Source organism: Phoca vitulina, unplaced genomic scaffold (assembly GCF_004348235.1).
Source record: "Phoca vitulina isolate PV1807 unplaced genomic scaffold, GSC_HSeal_1.0 scaffold1, whole genome shotgun sequence".
In the NCBI taxonomy this organism is placed as follows: domain Eukaryota; kingdom Metazoa; phylum Chordata; class Mammalia; order Carnivora; family Phocidae; genus Phoca; species Phoca vitulina.
Genome location: NW_022589704.1, coordinates 70,337,086 through 70,361,081, shown reverse-complemented (window position 1 = coordinate 70,361,081; position 23,996 = coordinate 70,337,086). Strand labels below are relative to the sequence as shown.

Below are 23,996 nucleotides of genomic sequence, written 5' to 3'. Positions count from 1 at the left end.
TTTTCTTTTTAGTCTAATAGATCAATTATTGTAAGTGATACAGGCAAAGAGCCTGAAGAGAAAATATATATAGACTTTGTAATATATGAACAAAGAGGATATGGTTAAATCAATCTTAATTATACTATTCGTATATTATTTCCTTTTGTCTGTCTCACTTGTTGATGAATCAGACAAGTGTTAAAGTCTCCCATTATTGTTATTTATTGGAGAATTTCACTAATATAAGTAATTTTTTTGCTTCATATATTTTGATGCCAATATTTTTAAATGTGTAATGGTTCTTGACTATTATAATGTCGTTGTAGATTGTACCTTTATTCAATATGAAATAGATCTCATTTCCCCATCTGGTGCATTTTTACTTCACTTGTATTTTATCTAATAATAATACTGTGACTCCAGTTTTTTGTTCACATTTGCACAATATAATTTTGCTCATTCTTTTAATTTTCCCATTTTAGTTACTGTATTAAGTTTGTGATTATTAACTCAAATGCTATGGGACAAGAACATAACTAAGTGAAGTGGATCAAGGAGTAATAAATTAGAGACCACCACAAATCGTAGAGTGATGCCCTATCTTGGTAAGCCATTGGCTACTCAGGACTAACCAATTATTGCTACAATATGAAAATGTGTCCTATTGTTTTAATTTTTAAAGAAGTGTTTAAAAATATGGATTTTTATCAAAATTTCTCAACTTTGAAACACTTTGTAGCTTCTTCCTTCTAGGAAAAGAACATCATACTCTTTGGGCTGGATAGGTACTAATTGGTAAGATTCGTTTGAGGTATTTTTCAACAGCATATAGTTGAATTTCATTATTGAAGAAATTTGCAGACTTATACTTAAACATAACTGGTAAGAGATAAATCTGGTCTTCTGCCATCTTGCTTTATATTGGATTTCCTGCTTTGTTATTTCATTTCTTTATAATTTACTATATAAACCTTTATTTCACCTATTATATATTCAGTAAATAAACACACTCTGTTTTAAAAAATGTATGTAATTTGTGTTTCTAAATATGAATTTTAGGTAAATGAGGAATTTATTATACTTTCATTTTTTACAACCATTTTATCTCTTTATATCCCAGTTTTTATTTATAAACAGAGTTAAACACCTGGTCTTATTAAAATATTCTCATGTTTCTCTTTTAGGATTTAGGATAATTTCTTTCTATTTTTATTATTACATATTGCATTATTTAGACTGGGGATGTTTTTACATTATATATTCTTCCTCTTAATTCTTTTAAAATAAACTACCTATTCATGTGTTCCTGATTTTTAATTCATCTCTCAGCTGGAATGTGTCTTTGAATTTTTTTCAAGAAGGAAGCTATAGGGTTATATCAATAATAATCTTCACAAACAAAAAGCAATGTAATTGAGAACTAAAATTAATATACTACAAACATTTTCCACCTCAAAACTCTATTTTTAAAAAAGATTCAGAGAGAGAGAGAGAGGGAGAGAGAGAGCGAGCACACAAGCAGGGGGAGTGGGAGAAGGAGAAGCAGGATTCCCAAGCTGGATGCAGGGCTTGATCCCAGGACTCTGGGATCATGACCTGAGCTGAAGGCAGACGCTTAACTGCTTAACAGACCGAGCCACCTGGGTGCCCCCACCTCAAAATTCTTTAGATGCCAGTTTTTAAATGCCTTCCTACATATAATGTCCTACAGAAGAAGCTACCTGGGTTTTCTGTTTTGTTACCTGTTTTGTTTATTTTTTTTGCTGTTATTCTTTCAGGCTTTTGTTTGAGTCAAAATGATGGAAAGTATTCACAAGGATATGTCTAAACGGTAATTTCTTTTCCATAATTTTGCCTGGTATACCCGAATCCTTGATTTACAGATTTGGGTCTTCTTTTCAGTTCATAAAAATGAGGGAAGGAAAAAAATAAATTTATGAAGTTGAAGGCCCTCATACTCATGTTTGCTCCCAAAGCTTCAGAGAAATTTTTCTCCTATGACAGCATCACCTGGCCCATATTCCTCCACACTGTCCCTAAGGACATCAGGAAAATCATCCAGGAATCCTTCCACCATTAGATCAAAATCACAATGCCTTATTGATTCTGTCTTTGTAGCATCTCTGATTACTTCCCTATATTCACATTCTTCCTACCCATTCTCAAAGTAGTTTTCCATCAAAGGGCTGTAATAGCCTTCTAATTACTTGCCCTGCATCTACCTACCATCTCTCTCCTTCTCCCTCTCTCTCTCTCTTTCTTTATATATACACACATACACACACATATAAACACCTTTGTTGTTGTTTGTTTTTTGCTTATTGACTTAAGATCAAACTCTTTCCCTGGCAAAGAAGGATGCTCCAATTTCATATCCAAATCTCATTTTCTAGCTAAGTGGTATGACTCATTTCTCCCTGACCATATCTGTACACTCTGGTCTCAGTACCTTTGCTAATGTTCTGTTTTCTCTGGCTCCTTCTCCTGGTCTTACCTTTCAAAATACTACCTTACTTTCTAAGAACCATTCTTCTTCATAACATTTTTCCCAATTATAACTCCCCAAAGCACTTCATCTGACTTTAGAATTCCATGGTCCCTCCTTACCTTTGTTCTAGATTTTCACCATACTTTTCTTATCCCCATTGTTGGACTTCATCATGCTACATAAAGGATGGGGATTCTATCTCCCTCATCTTTGAATTATTTACAGTGTCTTGCACATAAAAATGTTTGATGTTGAATGACTGCTTAGCACTGAATGACTCTTTTAGAAAATAAAATATGTCAATTCTGAATACCTGGAGGACATTAAATTTAGCATAGAAGATCTCATTCTAAAAGTATTACCTGAACTGGTCCATTAAAAAGTGAAGAAATTCCTTTATTTCATCCATATGAGTGAAGCTAGGGAGGTGTCCTCCAAGAGCTTGGCAGAATCTCTCAGCTTCTTCCCAGTTCCTTTTTCTTACAATTCTTTCTATATGAAACAGCTTAACAAGACAAAATGTTAATCTCTTTTCTGGCATAATCATAAAGTATTCATAATTTCAAAGTTTATTATGGTCAAATGTGTAGGTTTTAAAATTAAGTTTCCTATTTTAATTCAAATATAATTAACATACAGTGTTATATTAGTTTCAGGTGTACAATAGAGTGATTCAATAATTCAATACATTACTCAGTGCTCATCATAAGTGTACTCGTTAATCCCCATCACCTATTTCACCCATCTCTCCACCCACTTCCCCTCAGTTTGTTCTCTATAGTTAAGAGTCTGTTTTTGGTTTCTCTTTTTTTTCCCTTTGTTCTTTTATTTTGTTTCTTAAATTCAAATGTGTAGGCTTCCGAAATGGATTCTCATACGTGTAATAATAACATGAAAATGTTTTTATTTTTACCTGTAATAAAAACAGGTGAAAAAACATATACTGTGACACAAACAGGACCTGCTGAAAGTGTCAACTAAAAGGCCAGGACAGGGGCCAGCTACTGCTGTCAGATGGATGCCCTTCCTCAGCCAGGATGGGGAACTGCTCCAACAAGACATCATATTCTCCCACATTCCTAGGACCAGCAGGTAAGGCTATAAAGGATACATATGAATACTTTGGGAGTAGACTTCTGCAGAGAAACAACATAATTATGAACATAATACACTAAGACCGGCATAAGTACAGGCCTATTTTCTGATGAAGATGAAGCAAAGGGCAGATTGCACTGGTGTGCTAACATTGAGAGAGGGTGGCAAAACAAAACTTGCCACTTCAGACTCTTTCTTTGGTTTGTGAGGATTAATTTTTTCCCAAAAAAAGAAGAAGAGGGGATGATACAATGGTAGATTGAATTACTGATCCCAATTCTTCAGTTCCCCGTGATATAACCGTATATTCTTGCCATGGCCTCCTGGTGGGTGAAGTATCCTTCTCTGTACCTTGGTTTGGGGCCTGGCCATGTAACTTGCTGTGATCAATGGCATATTAGTGGAGGTACAGTGAACAGAGGCCTGAAATGTGCTTACATGGTTAGGCTTTCCTCTCAGGCTCCAGCAACTGACCATAAGAAGAACAAGCCCCTGATAGCTACTGATGCTTCAGCCTGAGACCAATCAAAAGGCAGCACATCCCAACTCATAGCCTGGAGCCCAGCATAGCTGACCCACAGTTGAAAGCAGAGCTCACCATTCAAGCCTAAACTAAAACAATCAATCCCTGTTTGACCCAGAGATCTGTGAGCATGGGACTAAATGTTTGTTGTTATAGCCACTGAGTTTTGGGATGGTATGTAATGGTTTCTTTGGGGAACAGCTGACTTATAGAGGCCCCAAAATAAAATTTTTTTAAATTATAAGAAGTGATAGAATTCTTCATTTGACATAAAGATTAGAGGGATATGAGAATACTAAGCAAAGTGTCAGCATGGCATGTAGCTTACTTAACTTCTCAGAACAAAAGAACACTAGGAAAGAGCGAGTTTTGGCTCTGGCCCTGCTCTTTTGGGTAGGACATGAGTTCATCTGGGGATGAGCTGTCTCATGACAAAGGTTCAATGGTGCTCCCAAACACGTTGGTAGGTTACATATGTGCCTGGAGAGAAGCATAATTTCTACAAGCATATGGACTAGGATAGTAGAAAGATAACCTCATTAAGGAACTAAATGAGAATGTTACTTTACCTTATAACAAGAAAGACTTGAGGGGAAACTATGCCAGCCTTCAGGACAGGGGTCTTCAGGCTTAGGAGCTACTTCTTCAGGCTGAATGGGCCCACTTATTTTCTTGCAAACCGAGAGTGCTCTGAAGTTTCTGCAGTCTTTCACCTCCCACTTTCCAAGAGACTTTCCAGTAGCCATAGCCACACACCCGCCTGGAGAAGCTGGGGTTGAATCAGAAAGTTTAATTAAACATTACATTTGAAAATTAAAGTCCAAATACTTTCTAGTATCCTTGCCCTTTATTTGGGCCAAGGTCTGGAGAAAGAATATAAAAGATAACAGAAGAAAGAAATGTGTTGTTCATAATAATGATGATGATGATGACGACAATGATGGTAATAAAGAGAAGTGTTTATTACCTGCCAGGTACTGTTCTAACAGGATCAAATGAATCAGTCCTTACAACTGACCTCCAGAGTCGATTCTATTGTCATACTAAGGTACAGTGAGGATTAGTGACTTGTCCAAGGTCACATGTTAGTAAGTGGTTGATCCAGAACTAGAACCCAGGTGGTCTGCATCTGGAGCTGTACGCTAAACTACTAAGCTGCTCAGCATAGCCTAAGTGGTTCACATTAGCTTTTTTTTATAGAAAGCCAAAATCCAATACAAAGCATTTGATTAGAAATCAGGGGATCTGGATTTTAGTAATTCAATAACTAGGTAACATTTGTCAAGTAGATCACCTTTCTGAGATTCTGTCTTCTCAACTCTAAAATCAGAAGGGATTTCTGAGGTCCTTTCTGGTTCACAATATTCTGATTCCATGGCTAATTATGGTCAATGCTTTGAGCTTGTTAAAGAAAGATGAACTAACTTTCAGATAAATAATACCTACAATATTGCCTCCTTAATTCTCACCCATTTGGAATAATAGAAATAAACACATTCAATTTTGGAGAAAGAAGCTAAGAGAAAAAAGCAGAGAGATGAAAGTGTAAAGCACTTCAAAATGAAGCTTCTAGATTCTGTTTGAGACTTACATGGAAAAGATAAACTTGCATTGATGGTTCTAGCTTTGTGCCATTAGAGGGTGGTTTCTGAAAACAGTTTTTTAGCTCCTTTTTGGGCGTTATTCCCAAGGATTTCATAAGGGAGACACAGTCACTGCTTCTATTTATGGTTCCATAGACAGACTCTCATCCTGAAGATCATCATTTGCCTCACATTTCAAAGCTAAGTGAAGACCATATCTGGGAGGTACACTGCATTTCACAAATCATCATATTCTACTACTTTAAAAGTAAGGCACTCACCTGGCTCAAGAAAATTCCAGTTGGAAAATGTTACAGCTTGCTTTACTCCACCAACTCCTGTCCAGCTATACTCTCCATGTGAATCTATATCTCTCAGGCCAGTCCAGAAGTATTTTCCTGGAGATTTAGTATACTTTTTAATCATATCATTCAGGTATTCTTGCTCAAATCTACAAAACAAGAGTTAAATTAGTAGGTGTTTTTATAATGATTGAATTACTATGTAAATTGAAAATGCACCTTTCTCTTAGGAGACTTACTTCATAAAGCTAACCCAGAGTTAAAAGTTCACCAGTACATGTTTACTGATGGTCATACCTGCTAGTTATAGTCAGATTGCAGTTGGTTCCAAAAGGGACCTCATCCCTGTAAATCTTGTAACAGATTTCTCCATGTCTTTTCCAGCCCTAAATCCGAGGAGAAATATCACACTGTTCAGACTTAATATCCTACCTCTAAGCATGATTCTGCTACACTGATAACATCTCACACTTAGAGAAATCAAGGACATGCACCGGTAATTCATACACATGATGAAGGTGGGATACAACTTCAGAGATAACTCCTACAGGATTGTGAGCTTGTGTCAGACAGAAGGTGTGTCTTATTTCTCTTTGCCTCCAGGGCCTAGCTCCTCATAAGACTATAACGTTGTTGGTTGAACTATTTTTGGAGAGGAAAAATATAAATGGGGGAAGTAAAGACATCAGCATTAAGGATTATAATCACATACATTTTTATAGAAATCATGAATAGGTAACTCTTTCCTATAACGTTTTTTCTTCTGTAAGAACGCCAATATGTAATGATTCACTGCCCTCTGATTTGCTCTAATGTAAATGAACAGAAGGTAGCCATTTCTTCTATTTTCCAAGTCTGAATTGTTTCAGTCTCACCTACCATCCTTAACCAAGAAGGTGTAATATTGCTTAGAAAAACTTACGTAGGGACTTTACATACCTCATCTGGAGGACACATCTTGTCAGATGTTGTATCATTCATTTGTTCTCCCTTTTTCTTACATACATATTTAAGTTTCTCTTCACAGGACTGGACTTTCCACTGACCTAACTTTTTAAAAATAGAAAGAAATTTTTTCCACAGAGAAATTATCTGCCATATATTTAGAGTTGAACTCTAACTTATTTTAAATCAAGATAGTTTCTTCTCACAAAACTGTGAGCAAGGGGCAAGGGGAGGAGGAAGGGGAGGGAAAGGGAAAATGAATGACTATGTCTGGGAACATATTCCTAGAAAATGCTACCCGACAGTCCTGCAAGGTTGTGGCTCACAGTCTGTAATTTCAGCACCACCTCAAGATCATAGTGGAGATGAATTCCATTTTCTTAGAAGAGTAACAATAAAACCATCAAAGGACATTTAGTACAGAAGTTGAAGAAAGAAGAACTCAGCCTACACGCAGTTGACAGTGTTCAAGTCTTCTCCCACATGACATGGTCAAAGTTTGCCCATTGGTTAAAAACTTTTGGACATGTCAACCAACCATGCTATTTCAGTCTCCTCATATATAACATAATCATGGTAATTAGAACAGCTACTGTCCAAGAATTCCAGAATCAAAAGTTCCTTCCACTTTACTTAGCTTAGGCTTCAAAATTCTCTCTTAACATGACTTTTGCTTAAGTCACTCTGCTTTCTTCAAATTAAATTTCAACAAGTCAATTGTGATAAGAGTCAGTTTCAAACACTGGAATGCTGTCTAGGTATGTTATCAGTTTAGTCTTGCCTGTGGGATCTCATTTCTATCTTTGACACTGTATCAGACATCTTAAATATCCTTTTAAATAGAGCACCAAATGTGACACCCTTCTAAATTCATCTATGACACCTTTCTAGATACATCTTTACTCTTGAAACACTCCTAAATACACATATCATTTATTACTTCCACTTAAGTCTCTCTAGAAGTTTGAGGGACACAAGCCTCCTAAATAATTAGAAGTCCCCAGGAAAGTGATACAAACAAAATATAAAGATACACATGTCTTTTCTCTCAACATGCAGCCTATTTTGGACTCTTAACTAAAGCATGTTCAATAAATAGTTAAGCATTCTACAGAAGAAAGCTGTTCTCTGAAAAACATTAGACTTAATTTTTAATTAATTAATTAATTTTTAAAGATTTTCTTTTTTTAAGTAATCTCTACACCCAATGTGGGGCTTGAACTCTTAAACTGGAGATCAAGAGTTGCATGCTCCACTGACTAAGCCAGCCAGGCGCCCCTGGACCTAATTTTTAAATAAAAATATTTTTTCACTTCTCAAATTAAGATTAATATAAAAATCTGAACATGAATTCAGAAGATGGGATTTTTCCCTTAAGTTGTGGTTATATGTTAAATATACTGATGGTCCAGAGAGAAAGCAGCTTATTAGGACCAATCTGGCAGAAGAATTGAGTTCTAACGGGATTTCCTTCATGTGTTTCAGACCAGAGCAGATACTCTCAGACAGGAAGTGGATTGCTTACTTAGTCATTGTTTTATTTACATCTTTTTTCCAGTAGCTTCCAGAAAGACAATCTACAGGGCTATGACCTTTTATTTTCTTTTTTTTTTTTTTCTTTTTTTAAAGATTTTATTTATTTATTTGAGAGAGAGAGAGCACAAGAGGGGGGAGTGGGAGAGGGAGAAGCAGACTCCCTGCCAAGCAGGGAGCCTGATGCGGGACTCGATCCCGGGACTCCAGGATCATGACCTGAGCCGAAGGCAGTCGCTTAACCAACTGAGCCACCCAGGCGCCCCCTTTTATTTTCTTTCTAGGCTTAAACACAAATATCCCAACCAAAATCATCTTAATATTATTTGGTATACAATAAGAATATAAATAAGCCACAGGAAGTTTCCTACCTTTCCTAAATAGGAAACACAGTTGGGAGTCTTATTGTAGGGAACATTTGGCTCATTCTTATTCCAATATGTTAGAGTAACTTCAGTACCATCAGACCACTGAAATAAACTTGGTACATTTTTGTTCTTAAGACCTATCCATATTTCTTCTTTGGCATCTAAAAGAAAAATATTTTATTTATTTGGTTTTACTCAATTACATACTTCAATATGTATATTGTTGCTGATTTTACATTCTGATAATGGGGTTTTAGGAGCCTCCATGGTATCTGTAATTAATCTATGAAAATATTGATAATTTAGGCAGGCCAGGAGTCAAGGGGTTTCAGGGTACTTATGCAGTCAGAGTACACAGTGGAAAAGCCACACTGTGATCTGTAGGTTAGGTGTTCCTGCTATCTGATTTAGATAAACCTTGCTTTATGGGTTATACAGGTTTCCTCTGCTATCCGAAAGCTCTTTCTGCCACTTCACTTTTACTGCCTGTTTTCACTAAGTGAAAGAAATCTGAGGTGGATTTTTGCTTTTACAAAATGGTGTTTGCTTCTTTGTTTTTATGCCATTTTGGTTTATGAAAGGTTTCATAAGAACAGTCTCCTTTTGGACAGCAGGGGAAAACTGCAATGAAATTCTACAAATACAATCATAGATACTCCAGTTAGAATAGGACTGATGTCCATCCCTGCCCTGGGATGATGATGCTGCCCTCCCAGGGGAAACAATTAACACCATGCTGACACAGAATAGGTGTCTATTATTAGCTATTACTATTAGTGAATCCTAGGAGGAGGATATAATACAGCCTGTCTAGTGTATTTTTGTTCTTCAGTCTTTAGCCTTTAAATAATTACAAAAGTGAAATAATCATGAAATAATCATCACTTAAGCATCTGGAGCAACTTAAATAGCACTTAGTTTATGAGAAGAGGGAAATTATTCAATCACTGGCTATACTGTCAAATTGGCAGCTATTAGCTACATGTGGCTATTTGTAAATTAATTAAAATTAAATAAAAGTAAAGATCAGTTCCTCAGTTACATTGCAAGTGTTCACAAGCCACAAATGGCTGGTGGCAGCTGTACTGGACAGCACAGATTATAGAACAGTTCCATCATCACGGAAAATGCTATTGGACAGTGCTGATCTGTAAGAATCAAATTGTAAGCTTTCATTCCCACCAAGAGTCTAAAAATAGGGGTACTTTAGAATGTTTTAAACCTCTCAAATAGGATGTTTTAAAAACTTACCACCATTATGGAGTTTTGTGACAACCACCTCCACATCTGCTAAAGAATGAATGCTGATGAGATCGCTGCTCAAGGCTTTGCATTTTGTATGTGCCTTATCCCAGGAATCACTTTCATTTACCAGCAGATAGCAAAAACCATTATTTGACAGCCAGCCTGCATCACAGTGTGTATCTAAATATGTCCAAACATCTGCAGGAAAAGCAGCTATTTATATTCCAGTAAAGATACATCTATTTTGAATCAATAACATTGCAAATTCTTCCTTCTTAAATCATCAAGATGCTGGAAAACTGGGGAATGGGATGTCAAATAGTACAGGGACATGAATTTATGTGTTGCTTCATTCTACATAACATCATAAGAATGACTGCAGGGGTAAAGATAATGATATGACTGTAATGTGATACAAATGTGCTACATGATTAGGCTCCGACTATTTGAGGAGGGATTGCCCTTAGTCCTAATAGACAGGAGAATTGTGTGGGGTAAGCCAGTTGCTGACCAATCTTCCTTGGTATGGGGATTTGTTAAGTTCCCCTCCAATCTCTGACTTTGAGAGGTTATGAAGTCCAGCCTCCTTTCATGTATGGTCAGATTAGCAGGGGATGTGCATTTATGCCTACCATTGGACAAAGGACAGAGATTTAAGGAATAGAGTAAAACATTTATAAACTCCACATGAAAGAGAAGATAGCAATTCAAGGGAAAGGGCACAGGACCTCTCTGGACCTCTTCTTTCCTTCCCGCTCGTAGACCTACATCCTCATGCAATTAGTGATTTTTTGTTTTGACCATGTTAAAACTCACTCAGATGATGGTCAAGAAAGACTGGAGAAAAAGACTGAGGTATAAAACCACACAAAATACTTCTATCCTTCCTTAATAGAATTAGAAATTAAGTCAATTACTCAGACTTCATGGATTCTGAACTGTTTGGAATGTCTGTTGTATGAAAACACAGCATCTTAAAAATGCGGACAGTTTATTCTTCGTTTAAAGATAAAATTCAGGTCCAGTTAGCTTCTCACACTTGCAAGATAACTCAATTTTAAGTTTCTGAAATAGCACTTGCTGCTATTATTATTATTATTTTACAATTATGATAAAGGAACAGAGGAAAAAATACCCATAATTGAACTTAGAACAAACATTTTCCTATTCTAGTCTTTGTCTCTATGAATACATATTTTTACAAGATTAAAATGAGAAGTAGGCATATCATTTTGCTCTGCTCTTGTATTTTCCTGTTGGCACAGTTATTTTAATAAATGCATATTACTCAATCATGTGGAAACATCATGATTTACTTAATAATTGCTACTACAGCATATTTATTTGATCTATCATCAGTCACCCTGGTTTATTTTCATCTGTGCTGTCTTTTCTATTATGCTTTTTGTTGTGTGGACTAAATTTGGTTTGAATCAACTTGGAAGATGAATGTTCATTTCCCCCTATATTTTAATAAAACATCTCCTGACAATCTTTATTCTATATATTTATTTTTTAGTCTTAAAAAATAGCTTTATGCTCCTATATGGATAAGAAATTTCATTCCCTTCCCCAACATTCTTTAAACAAGACATTTTAAAACCTCCTTTTTTTCCCTCCCAGTTTTGAGTAATAGTTTTTCTTATTCAGGAGGATTTAATCAAATACCATGTATGTGGTGGGGCTTGTGCAAGATAGTAACGGCCCTCTTCTTATTCCTTCAAAGGCTTCTGAAGTTTCTCTGCACCTCAGAAACTTCAACTGTTCCATGTTTCTCTTATCCCTGAAATCCCTTGAAAAAAAACAAACCCTCCTTGTACACGTTTTGTCCTTCTGCACCTCCCCTTTTCTACCTGATTTATCAACACAACAACCTAAAGAAGCAGCCTGGCAAAGAAGGACAGAACAGAGGTGGGCATCACGGGGCAGGAACTGGAAACCCTGGAAGAGTTCCCCCATCCATCGTTTTCTACTTTTCACAGAGGCAGGTCATACATAAAACCTGAGTGTGCATCAGCATCTCCAGGAAGGCTTCTTAAAACACAGATTGTTCGGGCCCGCAGAACTTTTGATTCAGTAAGTCTTGGGGGTGGGGGGTCCTAAGAATTTGTATTTCAAACAGGTACAGGTGATACTGATACTCTTGGTCTAGGAACCATACTCTGAGCACCACTGTTCCAAAGAAAAAAGAGCCACCTGTGAACAGAAACGTATTTCTTACCTAGAATACCTCTGCCTTCTTATGGGGATATACCAAACCAAAGCTTTACACATATAAAGTTAATAATAGCCAACCACAGGGTCAAAATGAAGTAGTTTTTGGCATTGGCAGGAACAGGTGAAGGAAAGGTAGAATTAGATATCTGAAATGGATCTACTTGACTTCACAAAACTATAATTTTAAGACCTACTTGCACAAGGAAATGAAAAAGATACCTGTTAACTCCACTGTGTTATTTAATGGTTTCTTGCAAATATAGGGCAATTGAGCTTCACAGGAAAAACTCTGCCATAGACCAGACATGGCATCCATTCTCGCACAGCTGGATCCGCCTATTATCATAGGTGCACTAGGCATATCTTAAACGGTAGAATTTTCAAAGAGTTAGAAAGAGAAGGTTAGGCCCACAGTGGTGGTTAGAAAAATAATTTGTATTCTTAATTTTCTGCTTTTATTGGAACTCATAAAATAGTTAAACCTTCTATTAAATTGAGATGTATAAGCCTCAATGAACACCCATGTGCTTAAATATGTTTTCCTTCTAAAATACAGGATCCAAGGCCAAATACTATGACACAGTATAGTCAACTTAAAAAACAAAACCAAAAATCAAAAACAAACCTCTGTCCCCAATCAATTTCCATATCATACTCTGCAGACGGTAGCTCTTAATCTTCTACTCTATATAATAAATATTCTAATTTATGATTCTGTAATGCCCTTAAGACCTTGAATTAAAAGTTAAATTATCTTTAAAGATTTTATTTACTGAGATAATAGAGAATTTATTCACTAATAATGAAGTTTCATTAAACTAAAATGACCTATTGGTATTTTATTGCACTTAACCCATTTTTCTTTTATGTGTACAGGATACTTTCGTACTGAAGCTAGTGTTAACTCTTAGGTTCTACATTTGTCAGAAGCCCAAGATTTTATTTTTTTAAAAAAGGTATCTAAACTTCTTTTGGGGAGAAAAATCTTTTGGCTAAGTAGGATTTTGTTTGTTTTATTCACTATAAAATTTTCTTTAAGGTATTCATTTGTGTAATAAAATACAGCCATTATGTTGTTAGTACTTGAGGACTACCGTACAAGACCCTAAGAGTTTTAAAATGAGAACATATTTCTGTATGGATTTGAGCTGCAGATGAAACAACACAGGTTAGTCATAGACACGTCAAGTCACCTGAGGGACACAGAACAGCTTCTAGGCCATGTGATGGGGTTTATTCTGCTGTTACTTAAAAATGTAGGGTTGCCGTAAAGGTTAGAGACAAATGCTCAGTTATCCATGATATGGTTCAACTTGTCTATAATGGTATCACAGTAAAGAAGGAATTAGGGGAAAAAATTCTTTGGAGAAGTAACCATAATAACAGTTGTCAAGATTTGAAATTTTTATAAGCTATCAGTGAGTGGGATGCTTTTGTTTATTTACTTTTTTGAAGCTTTTGCTCTGTGCATAGTAGGTGGAGGAGGGAGCAGTTACCTGGGTCCCAGTTGAGAAAGTTTAATGGCTTGTGGTCTGACCATTCCCAGCCTCTAGCAGAGTATAGTTGATTTAAGCCAATCCAGAAAATTCTTGGAATGCCTTCTTTTTCTGTAAGAATCATATAATTTTAACAAGTGACAAAATTACCTAAATTATTATCTAAGTCAGACTTCAGTTTCTACTAATAGCAAAAATATCTGAAGGCCTTGATTGTAAGTCAGGAATCTATCCAGTTTCATAAAAATACTTGTCTTATGAGGCTGTAATGATGATTAAATTATTTATCTGGAGATATTAGGGTTTTACTCATAGTTTGAATTTACCAAATATTTATATTTATTATAAAACAGTGTGATAGGATTTATCTGAATTAGTCAATAGGTATTTGTTTTATATATAGAAAAAATGCTTAGAGTTTTGTGCAAAAGGGAAAAAAACAACCCATGAGACCCACCTCTTCCTTTAAAGAACTTACTAGTCTTATAAAAAGTAAATGCACATACATGCAGGATAAACTTGTTTTCAAGTCAGACTGATTGTGTTCAAATTTTGGCTCTGCTAATTACTTGTGGGTGCAAGTTACATTTCCTCTCTGATCCTCACATTCCTCATCTGCCAAGTGAGCATAATAAAAATACCTATACCTCATAGCGTTGTTATATGGTATTAAATAAGATAATGTCTGAAAAGCATTTAGTCCTCAGTCTGAAACATCATTGTCAAATCATCAGAGACTCAATAACTTGGGTTTCTTGATTTTTAAAAAAGATTTATTTATTTATTTTAGAGAGAGAAAGCAAGGGTGGGGGGAGGGGTAGAAGGAGGGGGAGAAAGGCAGATACCCCACTGAGGGTGGAGCCTGATGTGGGGCTCAAGCCCACAACCCTAAGATCACGACCTGAGTCAAAATCAAAAGTTGATCACTCAACCAACTGAGCCACCCAGGTGCCCTGGGTTTCTTAACTTTTAAAAAATAAAATAAAAACTTTCTGTTTATAAACTTTCTAGTAAAAAATGTGCAATACTCTGATGGATAAAGATAGAAATGTAGTGATCCGAAGGGGTATGTGCACCCCGATGTTTATAGCAGCAATGTCCACAAAAGCCAAACTATGGAAAGAGCCAAGATGTCCATTGACAGATGAATGGATAAAGAAGATGTGGTGTATATATACAATGGAATATTATGCAGCCATCAAAAGGAATAAAATCTTGCCATTTGCAACGACATGGATGGAACTGGAGGGTATTATGCTGAGCGAAATAAGTCAATCAGAGAAAGACATGTATCATATGATCTCACTGATATGAGGAATTCTTAATCTTAGGAAACAAACTGAGGGTTGCTGGAATGGTGGGGGGTGGGAGGGATGGGGTGGCTGGGTGATAGACATTGGTGAGGGTATGTGCTATGGTGAGCGCTGTGAATTGTGTGAGACTGTTGAATCACAGACCTGTACCTCTGAAACAAATAATACATTATGTGTTAAAAAAAAAAAAAAAGAAGATAGTAGGAAGGGAGAAGTGAAGGGGGGGAAATCGGTGGGGGAGATGAACCATGAGAGACTATGGACTCTGAGAAACAGAGGGTTCTAGAGGGGAGGGGGGTGGGGGGATGGGTAAGCCTGGTGATGGGTATTAAAGAGGGCACGTACTGAATGGAGCACTGGGTGTTATATGCAAACAATGAATCATGGAACACTACATCAAAAACTAATGATGTAATGTATGGTGATTAACATAAAATAATAATAAAAAAGAAGAATTAATCCCCCCCCAAAAAAGATATACAATTTTACTGAATTCATAAAAGATGTCACAAATAAGTAGAAAGGCATACCATTTTCATGGATGAGAAGACTTAATAATATAGTGACGGCAGTGCCTCTTTAATTAATCTATAATTCAATGCAATTCCAAAGTCCCAATAAAGTTTTTCATTGAGATTAATAAGGTGATCCTTAAATTTATAGAAAAGATTAAGTGATTTAAAAAAAGCCAATGCAATTCAAGAAAAAATATGAGAGGACTTGCTCATCCATATATACTATGCAGCTGGCATAATTAAAACAGTGTGGAATAGACACACAGACAGACAAGTAGACCAAAGGAATAGGATGGAGAGCCTAGAAATAACCCACATGTAAAAGGGGAGTTTATACTTATTAGAGGTGGCATAACAAATCTGAGGGAAAAATGTGAAATAAATAGTGCTTGGTCAACTGACATCCATGCAGAGAAAGATAAATTAGATTCCCATCTCTAGAAATTTTATTCCAGATGGATTATGGATATAAATATGAAAAGCAAAATTATAAACTTTTGGAAGAAAAATGAGAGGATATGTTTATCATATTAGGGCTAAGAAAGAATTTGCTAAGTAATATAAATAAGCACAAAACATTAAGGAAAAGATTGACTGACCAAATTAAAACTAACATATTTTTAAATGATAAGAAGCAACAAATGTAAAAAGACCAAAGACTAGGAAAATATATTTGTAATCCTACAAGAAAAGATAAGTATATGTAAAGAACTATAACACATTAATAAGAAAAAGCCAAACAACTCAATAGAAAATAGGCAAGGGATATCAACCGGCAGATTATAAACTGAAAACCTGAATGCCTAATAAACACGAGACACAAAACCACATGAATTATCAGTAAAATATAAAAGAAAAATGAAATACCATTTCACATTCATCACTTTGGCCAACTAAGTCTGATAACACCAGGTGCTAATGGAGGTGTAAATGAATGCAGATCCTTTGGAAAGCAATTCAGAATTTTTGGTTAGAGGTGAAGAGATGTGTGCCCCATGACTCAGCAATTCCTATTCTAGAGAAACTCTCATACATGTCTGCCCCATGAGGCACATATGAGGATGTTCCTTGCAATAGGAAAAGCTGAAAATAACCTGTTTCTCAATAGGAGAATGGATAAGTTGTGGTTTATTCATACAATGCAATACTTTACAGCAGCAGATGACAATGGATAAACTTACATATGGGCAAATAAGCATTTGTATCATTTAAAAACAGAACAATAGTATAATGAAAACATATACAGTATTTAGACATATATATGTTGTAAAAGTACTCAAAGAATGGTTATTTTGAGAGATGGACATGGAGCTTTAACGCTGTTAATATTTTATTTTGGGGCGCCTGGGTGGCTCAGTGGGTTAAGCATCTGCCTTTGGCTCGGGTCATGATCCCAGGGTCCTGGGATGGAGCCCGGCATCAGGCTCCCTGCTCCATGGGAAGCCTGCTTCTCCCTCTTCCACTCCCCCTGCTTGTGTTCCCTCTCTCGCTGTGTCTCTCTCTGTCAAATAAATAAATAACATCTTAAAACAAAAAATAAAGAACAAAATCATTGTATTTCTTTAAAGGGAGGGAAGCAGGGAATCAATCAATGCAAAGCAATATGACAAAATGTTAAGTGTATAAAGAGTGTGTAAAGTCAGGGTGGTGGTTACACAGGTTTCTTTCAGGTTATTTTCTATTTCTGTATATATGTTTTCATAATTAAAAATTTAAGAATTCCCACCATCACCACACAAACAAAATAAAACAAAATCCTATCCACTCAATGTGTCCATTGATTAAATCCACTTTTAGATTTTCTTAGTCCTCTCCTTGCCTTTGAGGATGGCATCCTCTACTCAACACAAGGACCTTTCCCTGAGGCCTCTGGTATGACTCAGCTATCTTCGTCACCTTCCTTAATTTCTCTACTTTTCAATGTTCAAAGAGTTTAATGTTCACCTTTTAAGAAATCTTGTCAGTTAGGCTTAGGGTAGCAGTTTAATCCCACTACCTCATTCCATTTTCTGAACATTACCCTCTTTTCAGTCTCAAACATGAAATGCATTTTCAATGGATAGAATAGGATTATATTCATACCTTTCTGCCTGTGGGCTTCAGTGTTGACATTAAAGAGAAGATAGAAAAATATATATACCAAACAACATACCTGGATATGAAAATAGAGGTAGACAGATGGCATCTTTACAATCCCAGCAATTTGCTCTACCACATGCAAACTTACCTTTAAGATAAGTTAATTCAGCAGCATTGCCGATGCTCAGTAAGTCAGCTCCTTGATTCTGACACGAAACATAAGCTTCCTTCCAAGAAAGAGCTGCCTGAGTATTAAATTGGTAGCAACTTCCAATCTGCTCATTCTTTTCCCAATTATCTTCACAGCCATTTTCTGTTGATAAAAAGATATATTAGTGATCATAAAGTAAGGGCATAATGTCTTATATTACTAACAATGCTTACCAATATTGCAATTCATTTTCCATACTCTTAGGATACACTAAAATTGAAGCTTATTGTTCGACTAGACCATATTTTGATCCTTTGGTTACACAAAGAAATTGAAGTCATGGGAACTAAATGACTTTGGTTGATTATAAAGCTTCAACTCTCCTATCCTCTACTCTCCCTTTATCCCCTATCAATTATAATGCCATATTTTAGCCCATGCCTGCCCTCTGCTGAAATGTAGGAGTCTTCAAATGTGTTCACATTGTCAAACTCCTGAGCTGATGGAAAACAAGCTCACTTGAAGACGGTGGCAGACTGCAGAGGGGTTTGCCTACAGCCTGCAGTGAAACCACTGTGTGTGTGTGTGTGTGTGTGTGTGTGTGTGTGTGTGCAGACATGCTGCTTAAACACCAAGACTTAGAACCCAAGTGACTACCTTATTTGAAAAACTCAATCTAAATTTCTCCTTAATGTTTTAACAGATGATTTAATATATGACACATAATATTATATAACCAATATTGCAGATGTCTATGTAGACATACGTGTGCATATGTATACAGACATACATGTTCATTGTATAATGTGCATATTATTTTCTTTAACAAAAATCTAAAAAGCAAGTATAACTTCAGACAAAGACCCTTCAAATTATTTCTTAGATGAGATATATAGGTCTTGACACAACTGGTTCAAAAATATACTTAGAGACTCCCATGTACTCTCTAGAAGAGGAAACCCAATATAGACTGTGCCAAGTGTGTCCCAGGTTCCACTCAGGGAGTTTTCCAAAGGGCCTACAATAACCAGTCACCCATCACATGTTAGACTCATGGCCTTTCAAGCTGGAAGGGCCCATTGAGATCATCTTGTCTAATGCTCTCATTTCACAGATGGGAATAAAGATCTAGAAGTGTCTGTGGCAGAGCTATAATCAGAGCACTGGTCCCTAAATCTGGTCTTGATCTTCTGAATGGCATACACTGCTTCTTCAGCCACTTTCGAATGGCCTAAATAGCAACTGAGGTGGATGTGACATTTGATGAAAACAAAATACGTGGATTTGCAAGTACATCACCTAAAGTTTCCTTATTATCCCTGGGGCCTTATGCCTGTAAATCCAGAAGCTTCCAGTGGGATGGCAGTATGTTTGCTATAAAATATAATGTACATGATTTAGCCATCCTTGGTTTTGAGAAACTCACAGTCTTGCTTCTTCCCTAAAAATAACTCTGAGAGGTATATGAATACTCCCATTCTCACCCCCACCATCCAAAGGAAGCTAAAGATACTGAGACTAATGACAGTCAAGGAAGCAAGGTAGAGTGGAATAAGTACACTGGGGAATGAGGGTCAGGAATTCTGGAATCTCCACCAGACTCCATACAAATGTGTTCTGACCCTGACAGGCCATGTCATCAATTTGCATCTGCTGCCCCTCACCTGAGAAATGAGGGTTTGCAACTGGATAACCTCTAAGCTCCCTTTCACATCTAAAATTTTGGATCCAGACTATAGTGAGGTTTAAATGAAATCAGTGACTAGTTGACCAAACTCTGCCTGATACCAACTGTAGCTGAAGCAAATACTGGCTTTTATCTTTCAGTAGGTTCTGAGTATTGAAAAGCCTGTGCCTCTACTGAGAACAGTAAATTCTCAAAGTGTGGTCCCCAGACCAGCATCATCAGCATCACCTGGGAGCTCACTGAACTGCAAATTCTTGGGCCTCACTCCAAATCTACCAAATTATAATTTCTGGAGGTTGGCCCCCAGAAATCTTTGTTCTAACATACTTTCCAAGTGATTCTGCTGCAGAACCATTGGCTCAGTATAACCTCTCCTAGTTGCTTAGAACTCTTCATTTTGAAGCTCAGCTTCCCTTAAGGAGGCATCAGCATTAGTAATACCACCAGGTTGGCTACTGAATGAGGCATTATAGTGTATTTGTTTGGGTCAAGGACTTCAGAACTGGATTTCCTAGATTTGAATCCTAGCTCTAAAATGTATTAGCTATGTGATCTTAGGCAAATGATATAACTCCCCTGCACCTCACTTTGCTCATCTGTATAATGGGGATAATTAGTACCTACCTTAGAGGGTTGTGTGAAGATTGAATGGGTTAATATAGTTTGAGTGCTTAGAATAGTACTTGACACTCGGCAGGGCCCTATAAGTATTAAATATTATTACCCAGGTCTGGAGCTTTTCCCTTTCTCTTTATTAGACACTCTTCCAAACTATTGCCCAATTAATCTGGAGCACTTATCACTTGTCAGGTACTATGACCTGTAACTCCCACCTGACTGGTAAGAAAATATGTCTGTTATATACCAGATCATGATGCAACTGCTACGTTGGTCTCTCTCTCTTTCTAAAGAACAGTGAATTCTTTAGCACACCCTGAGTAGTTTGCTTCTAGTAAGAAGCAATTAGAAAAAATGCTCTGCCCAACATAAAGAAATGGCAGGAGAACAGTGTCACTAATTTTGAGAGGACCAGGGATATAAGTCTCTTTGGTCCCTCTTTGCTTTAGGCCATAAATATACTTAAGTCTCTACCACCCTAACAGTTTTTCTTCAACCTATCTACCCCCCAAAACCACCATCCTTGCTCTTTTTCTATTCCATAAAACTTAAGAGGCTTTCTCTACTTCTTGTTCACACTTCAGTCCACTATAACCTGGCTTCTATGACCACTGGTCTTTTGAAACTGCTGTAGCAAAGGTCAGCAGCAATTTCCTAACTGCTCATGCCTTTTCCACTTCCTCTTCCTGAGGCATCTGTGCTATAGAACATTCCCTCCTCCTTTGTCTTCCATGGCACCATCTTCTCTTGGTTCTTTCCTTGGCCTACTTCTGAAAGCAAGTTCATAGCTACACATTACTTCCTTTTCTCTCTTCAAATACATACCTTCTCTAGGATAATATTTGTTGCGGTCATTTTTGAGTTATCTCAGACTCTTCCTTCTTCCTTTGGTCTCACATAAATGGTATCCATTTTCTTTTCATATATAAAGCCTGCTAGCCCATACATACCTGGTTTTAAGCAGATGCCCCACTTTTGATCATATTCATAATTTAAGGTGGTTGCACACCATGGCCCACCATAATTTTCATCAAAAATGCACTCATGATGCCAGGTCCCATTAACTAAGAATGGAAATTCACAAGGTCTTCCATAGGAGTTCCCACCGCTGGTATATATCTCTGTGGTGTGGGGAGGAAGTAGAGGAAAGGAAAGTTAAAAACTGGACAATCACCTTCAGTTAACCAATTCCTAAATTTTCTGTGAGAGAAAGATTGCTGTTTTCACTTAAGAGAATATAGTATGTAAGTAGGCTGCACAGTGTGAAAATTCAGAGCATGGATGCAGCATTCAGCTCTGAACTTGAATGCTGGCTCAACTGTGGGACTGTGGGCAAGCTCTCCAACTTTTATTAGCCTCAGTTTCTATATTTGTTAATTAGGAATAATCGTATCTAGCTTATAGGTTTGTTCAAGAGGATTCAATGAGATAATCCATGTAAAGCTTCATTTATTGTGGTGGGATGAAGAGCTAAACGATCCTGGCTTGATTCAGCAGGGATCAACTGATTACCATGGGTGGCAGAGAATTTCACCAGAAGGAGTGCCCTGCATGAGACTAAATTTACATTCTATTTTATTTTCTTTAGTAAGACTGGGGCCAGAAAAATACCTTGGAATCACTGAGGGTGGGTGTGGACTTTGGAACCAACTCTAGTTAGACAGATGGACACATAGCCCCATTGTTCACTGATTGGTGGTAGAATTGAGATTGTGCATCTCAAGAAGTGGGGGAAACAACAGCTGGATCTCTGAGAAGGTTCTTGGAGAGAAGCAGGGCATGGTAATTCAGGTTATAAAAGAACCAGCTTTAGCTGGGCAGTCATGGGACTAGCTGGTGGCCAGCGATGTAGCAGAACTAGTTTTTCATTTTAATAATTTCCCCTGGTACGTGGAGAGGAACAGAAAAAATTATTCCGACCTCAAAGTATCCTTAGAAATACTAAAGGAAGTGCTCAATACTTTTGCAGATAACAGTTCTCTTGGAAAGGTGTTTTATTAGAACAGCTAACTGTGTAATTATTTTGGTTACCTTTATCCATATCCTTAATTTGTTTAAAACCAAGGTCATTATCATATCAAATAATGGCTATTGGGTAAAGCATAATAGTCAGATCTTATCACCCTTTATCAGGCTATTAGGGTCCATTAAAATGTCTCACAGATTTGCTTAAAAGTGTGCTTAAGAAATAAGTCAATCAGAGAAAGACATGTATCATATGATCTCACTGATACGAGGAATTCTTAATCTCAGGAAACAAACTGAGGGTTGCTGGAGTGGTGGGGCGTGGGAGGGATGGGGTGGCTGGGTGATGGACATTGGGGAAGGTATGTGCTATGGCGAGTGCTGTGAATTGTGTAAGACTGTTGAATCACAGACCTGTACCTCTGAAACAAATAATACATTATATGTAAAAAAAAAAAAAAGAAAGAAAGAAAGAAAAAGATACTAGGAAGGGAAAAATGAAGGGGGGAAATCGGAGGGGGAGACAAACCATGAGAGACTATGGACTCTGAGAAACAAACTGAGGGTTCTAGAGGGGAGGGGGTTGGGGGGATGGGTTAGCCTGGTGATGGGTATTAAAGAGGGCACTTATTGAATGGAGCACTGGGTGTTATACGCAAACAATGAATCATGGAACACTACATCAAAAACTAATGATGTAATGTATGGTTATTAACATAACATAATAAAATTAAAAAAATAAAATCAAACTTCCTCTTTACTGTAAACCTGTGAGATTAATAGGGCAAGTATTACACTTTTTTGTGAAATCCCCATTTTTGCAGTGTGGTTAAGTAAGACATTCAATAAACTGTAAGTGACAGAGATGAGAACTGGCTCTCTCATTAGAGTCCTTGACATGTTAAGGACACCTTGTGACTTTAATGGCTGCCTTCTCAGGTTTCAAGTTATGTTTCATAGCTCAAAGCTGGGCTTCAATTAAAAAGCTCTCCTATTCACAACATACTTTGAAGAATGATAAGCATATAACAACCACCACATCAGTAGCAGCTAAATTATGCTAACTATTCAGGAAGAGTTTTATTCTCACACATTCTTCACTGCTACTGGACCTCTTAAATCCCATGTGTTTCTCTAGAGAGACAGGCTTTTCCTGAGAAGAATCTTCTGTGTGAATTTATGATGATAGCACTCTTAAAACAACAGCATATTCTGCAATAGGTACAAATTTGTGATTTGAATCACTTACATGGAAAACGAACATTAATTTCTTCATTGAGGCAAAATAGCTTCAGTGGTTAAAGAGGTTGGCAGGCTCCTAAGAGTTGTTCAAAATGTAGACAGTTCAGTCATTTTCCTCTGGATTTGCCAAATATTCAAAATTTGAAGAGTGCGAGTGAGCTCAAGATATCTTAATGATTGATATAAATGCATATCTGAATGCTAGTCGAAAGCAATTCATTCATAACATTTATACAACTAAAGTTTTCTCTCAGATGAACATGACTCACACAGAGTGGGGGTTGGAGAGAAAGGCAACCCAGGACATAATGACAAATAATTTTTCTTATATTAGACATAAAAAAATTTATAAAAAAAATTTATAGAGCAAAAACCAAGGGAGAAATAAAAAAAGCTATATTTGGGGAATTCAATCATGGTTTTGAATGGTAGCCTTGCTCTAACAAGCTGGGTAACCTTGGACTTCACTCTTTTGGGACTCAAGTATCTTATCCTTCTTATCTCTATAAAGCTAGACAAAAGGTAGGGCAGGAACCAATATGGGGAGTCTGACATAGCAGTCCCAGATAAAGTCCTGAACTTCAGACAGTAGTCTCTAATCTAAGAAGAGGAAGGGACTACATAAATTTAAAAGAGTAAAACTTCCAGG

General features: G+C 36.8%; 1 protein-coding gene across 2 annotated transcripts in view; it reads right to left on the bottom strand.

Moving 5' to 3' along the window:
* Positions 1-23,996, bottom strand: part of LOC116635560 (lymphocyte antigen 75-like) — a 124,887-nt gene that overhangs the window by 91,237 nt on the left and 9,654 nt on the right. For both annotated transcript variants that reach the window (XM_032409724.1, XM_032409733.1), the window contains exons 3-13: positions 21,091-21,261; positions 17,833-17,997; positions 13,778-13,888; positions 12,501-12,644; positions 10,071-10,262; positions 8,823-8,980; positions 6,913-7,023; positions 6,271-6,359; positions 5,953-6,122; positions 4,658-4,857; positions 2,833-2,975 (exon numbers count right to left, since the gene is read on the bottom strand). In XM_032409724.1, the coding sequence (XP_032265615.1) occupies positions 2,833-2,975; positions 4,658-4,857; positions 5,953-6,122; positions 6,271-6,359; positions 6,913-7,023; positions 8,823-8,980; positions 10,071-10,262; positions 12,501-12,644; positions 13,778-13,888; positions 17,833-17,997; positions 21,091-21,261 (1,654 nt within the window). The remainder of the gene's footprint in view (positions 1-2,832; positions 2,976-4,657; positions 4,858-5,952; positions 6,123-6,270; positions 6,360-6,912; positions 7,024-8,822; positions 8,981-10,070; positions 10,263-12,500; positions 12,645-13,777; positions 13,889-17,832; positions 17,998-21,090; positions 21,262-23,996) is intronic.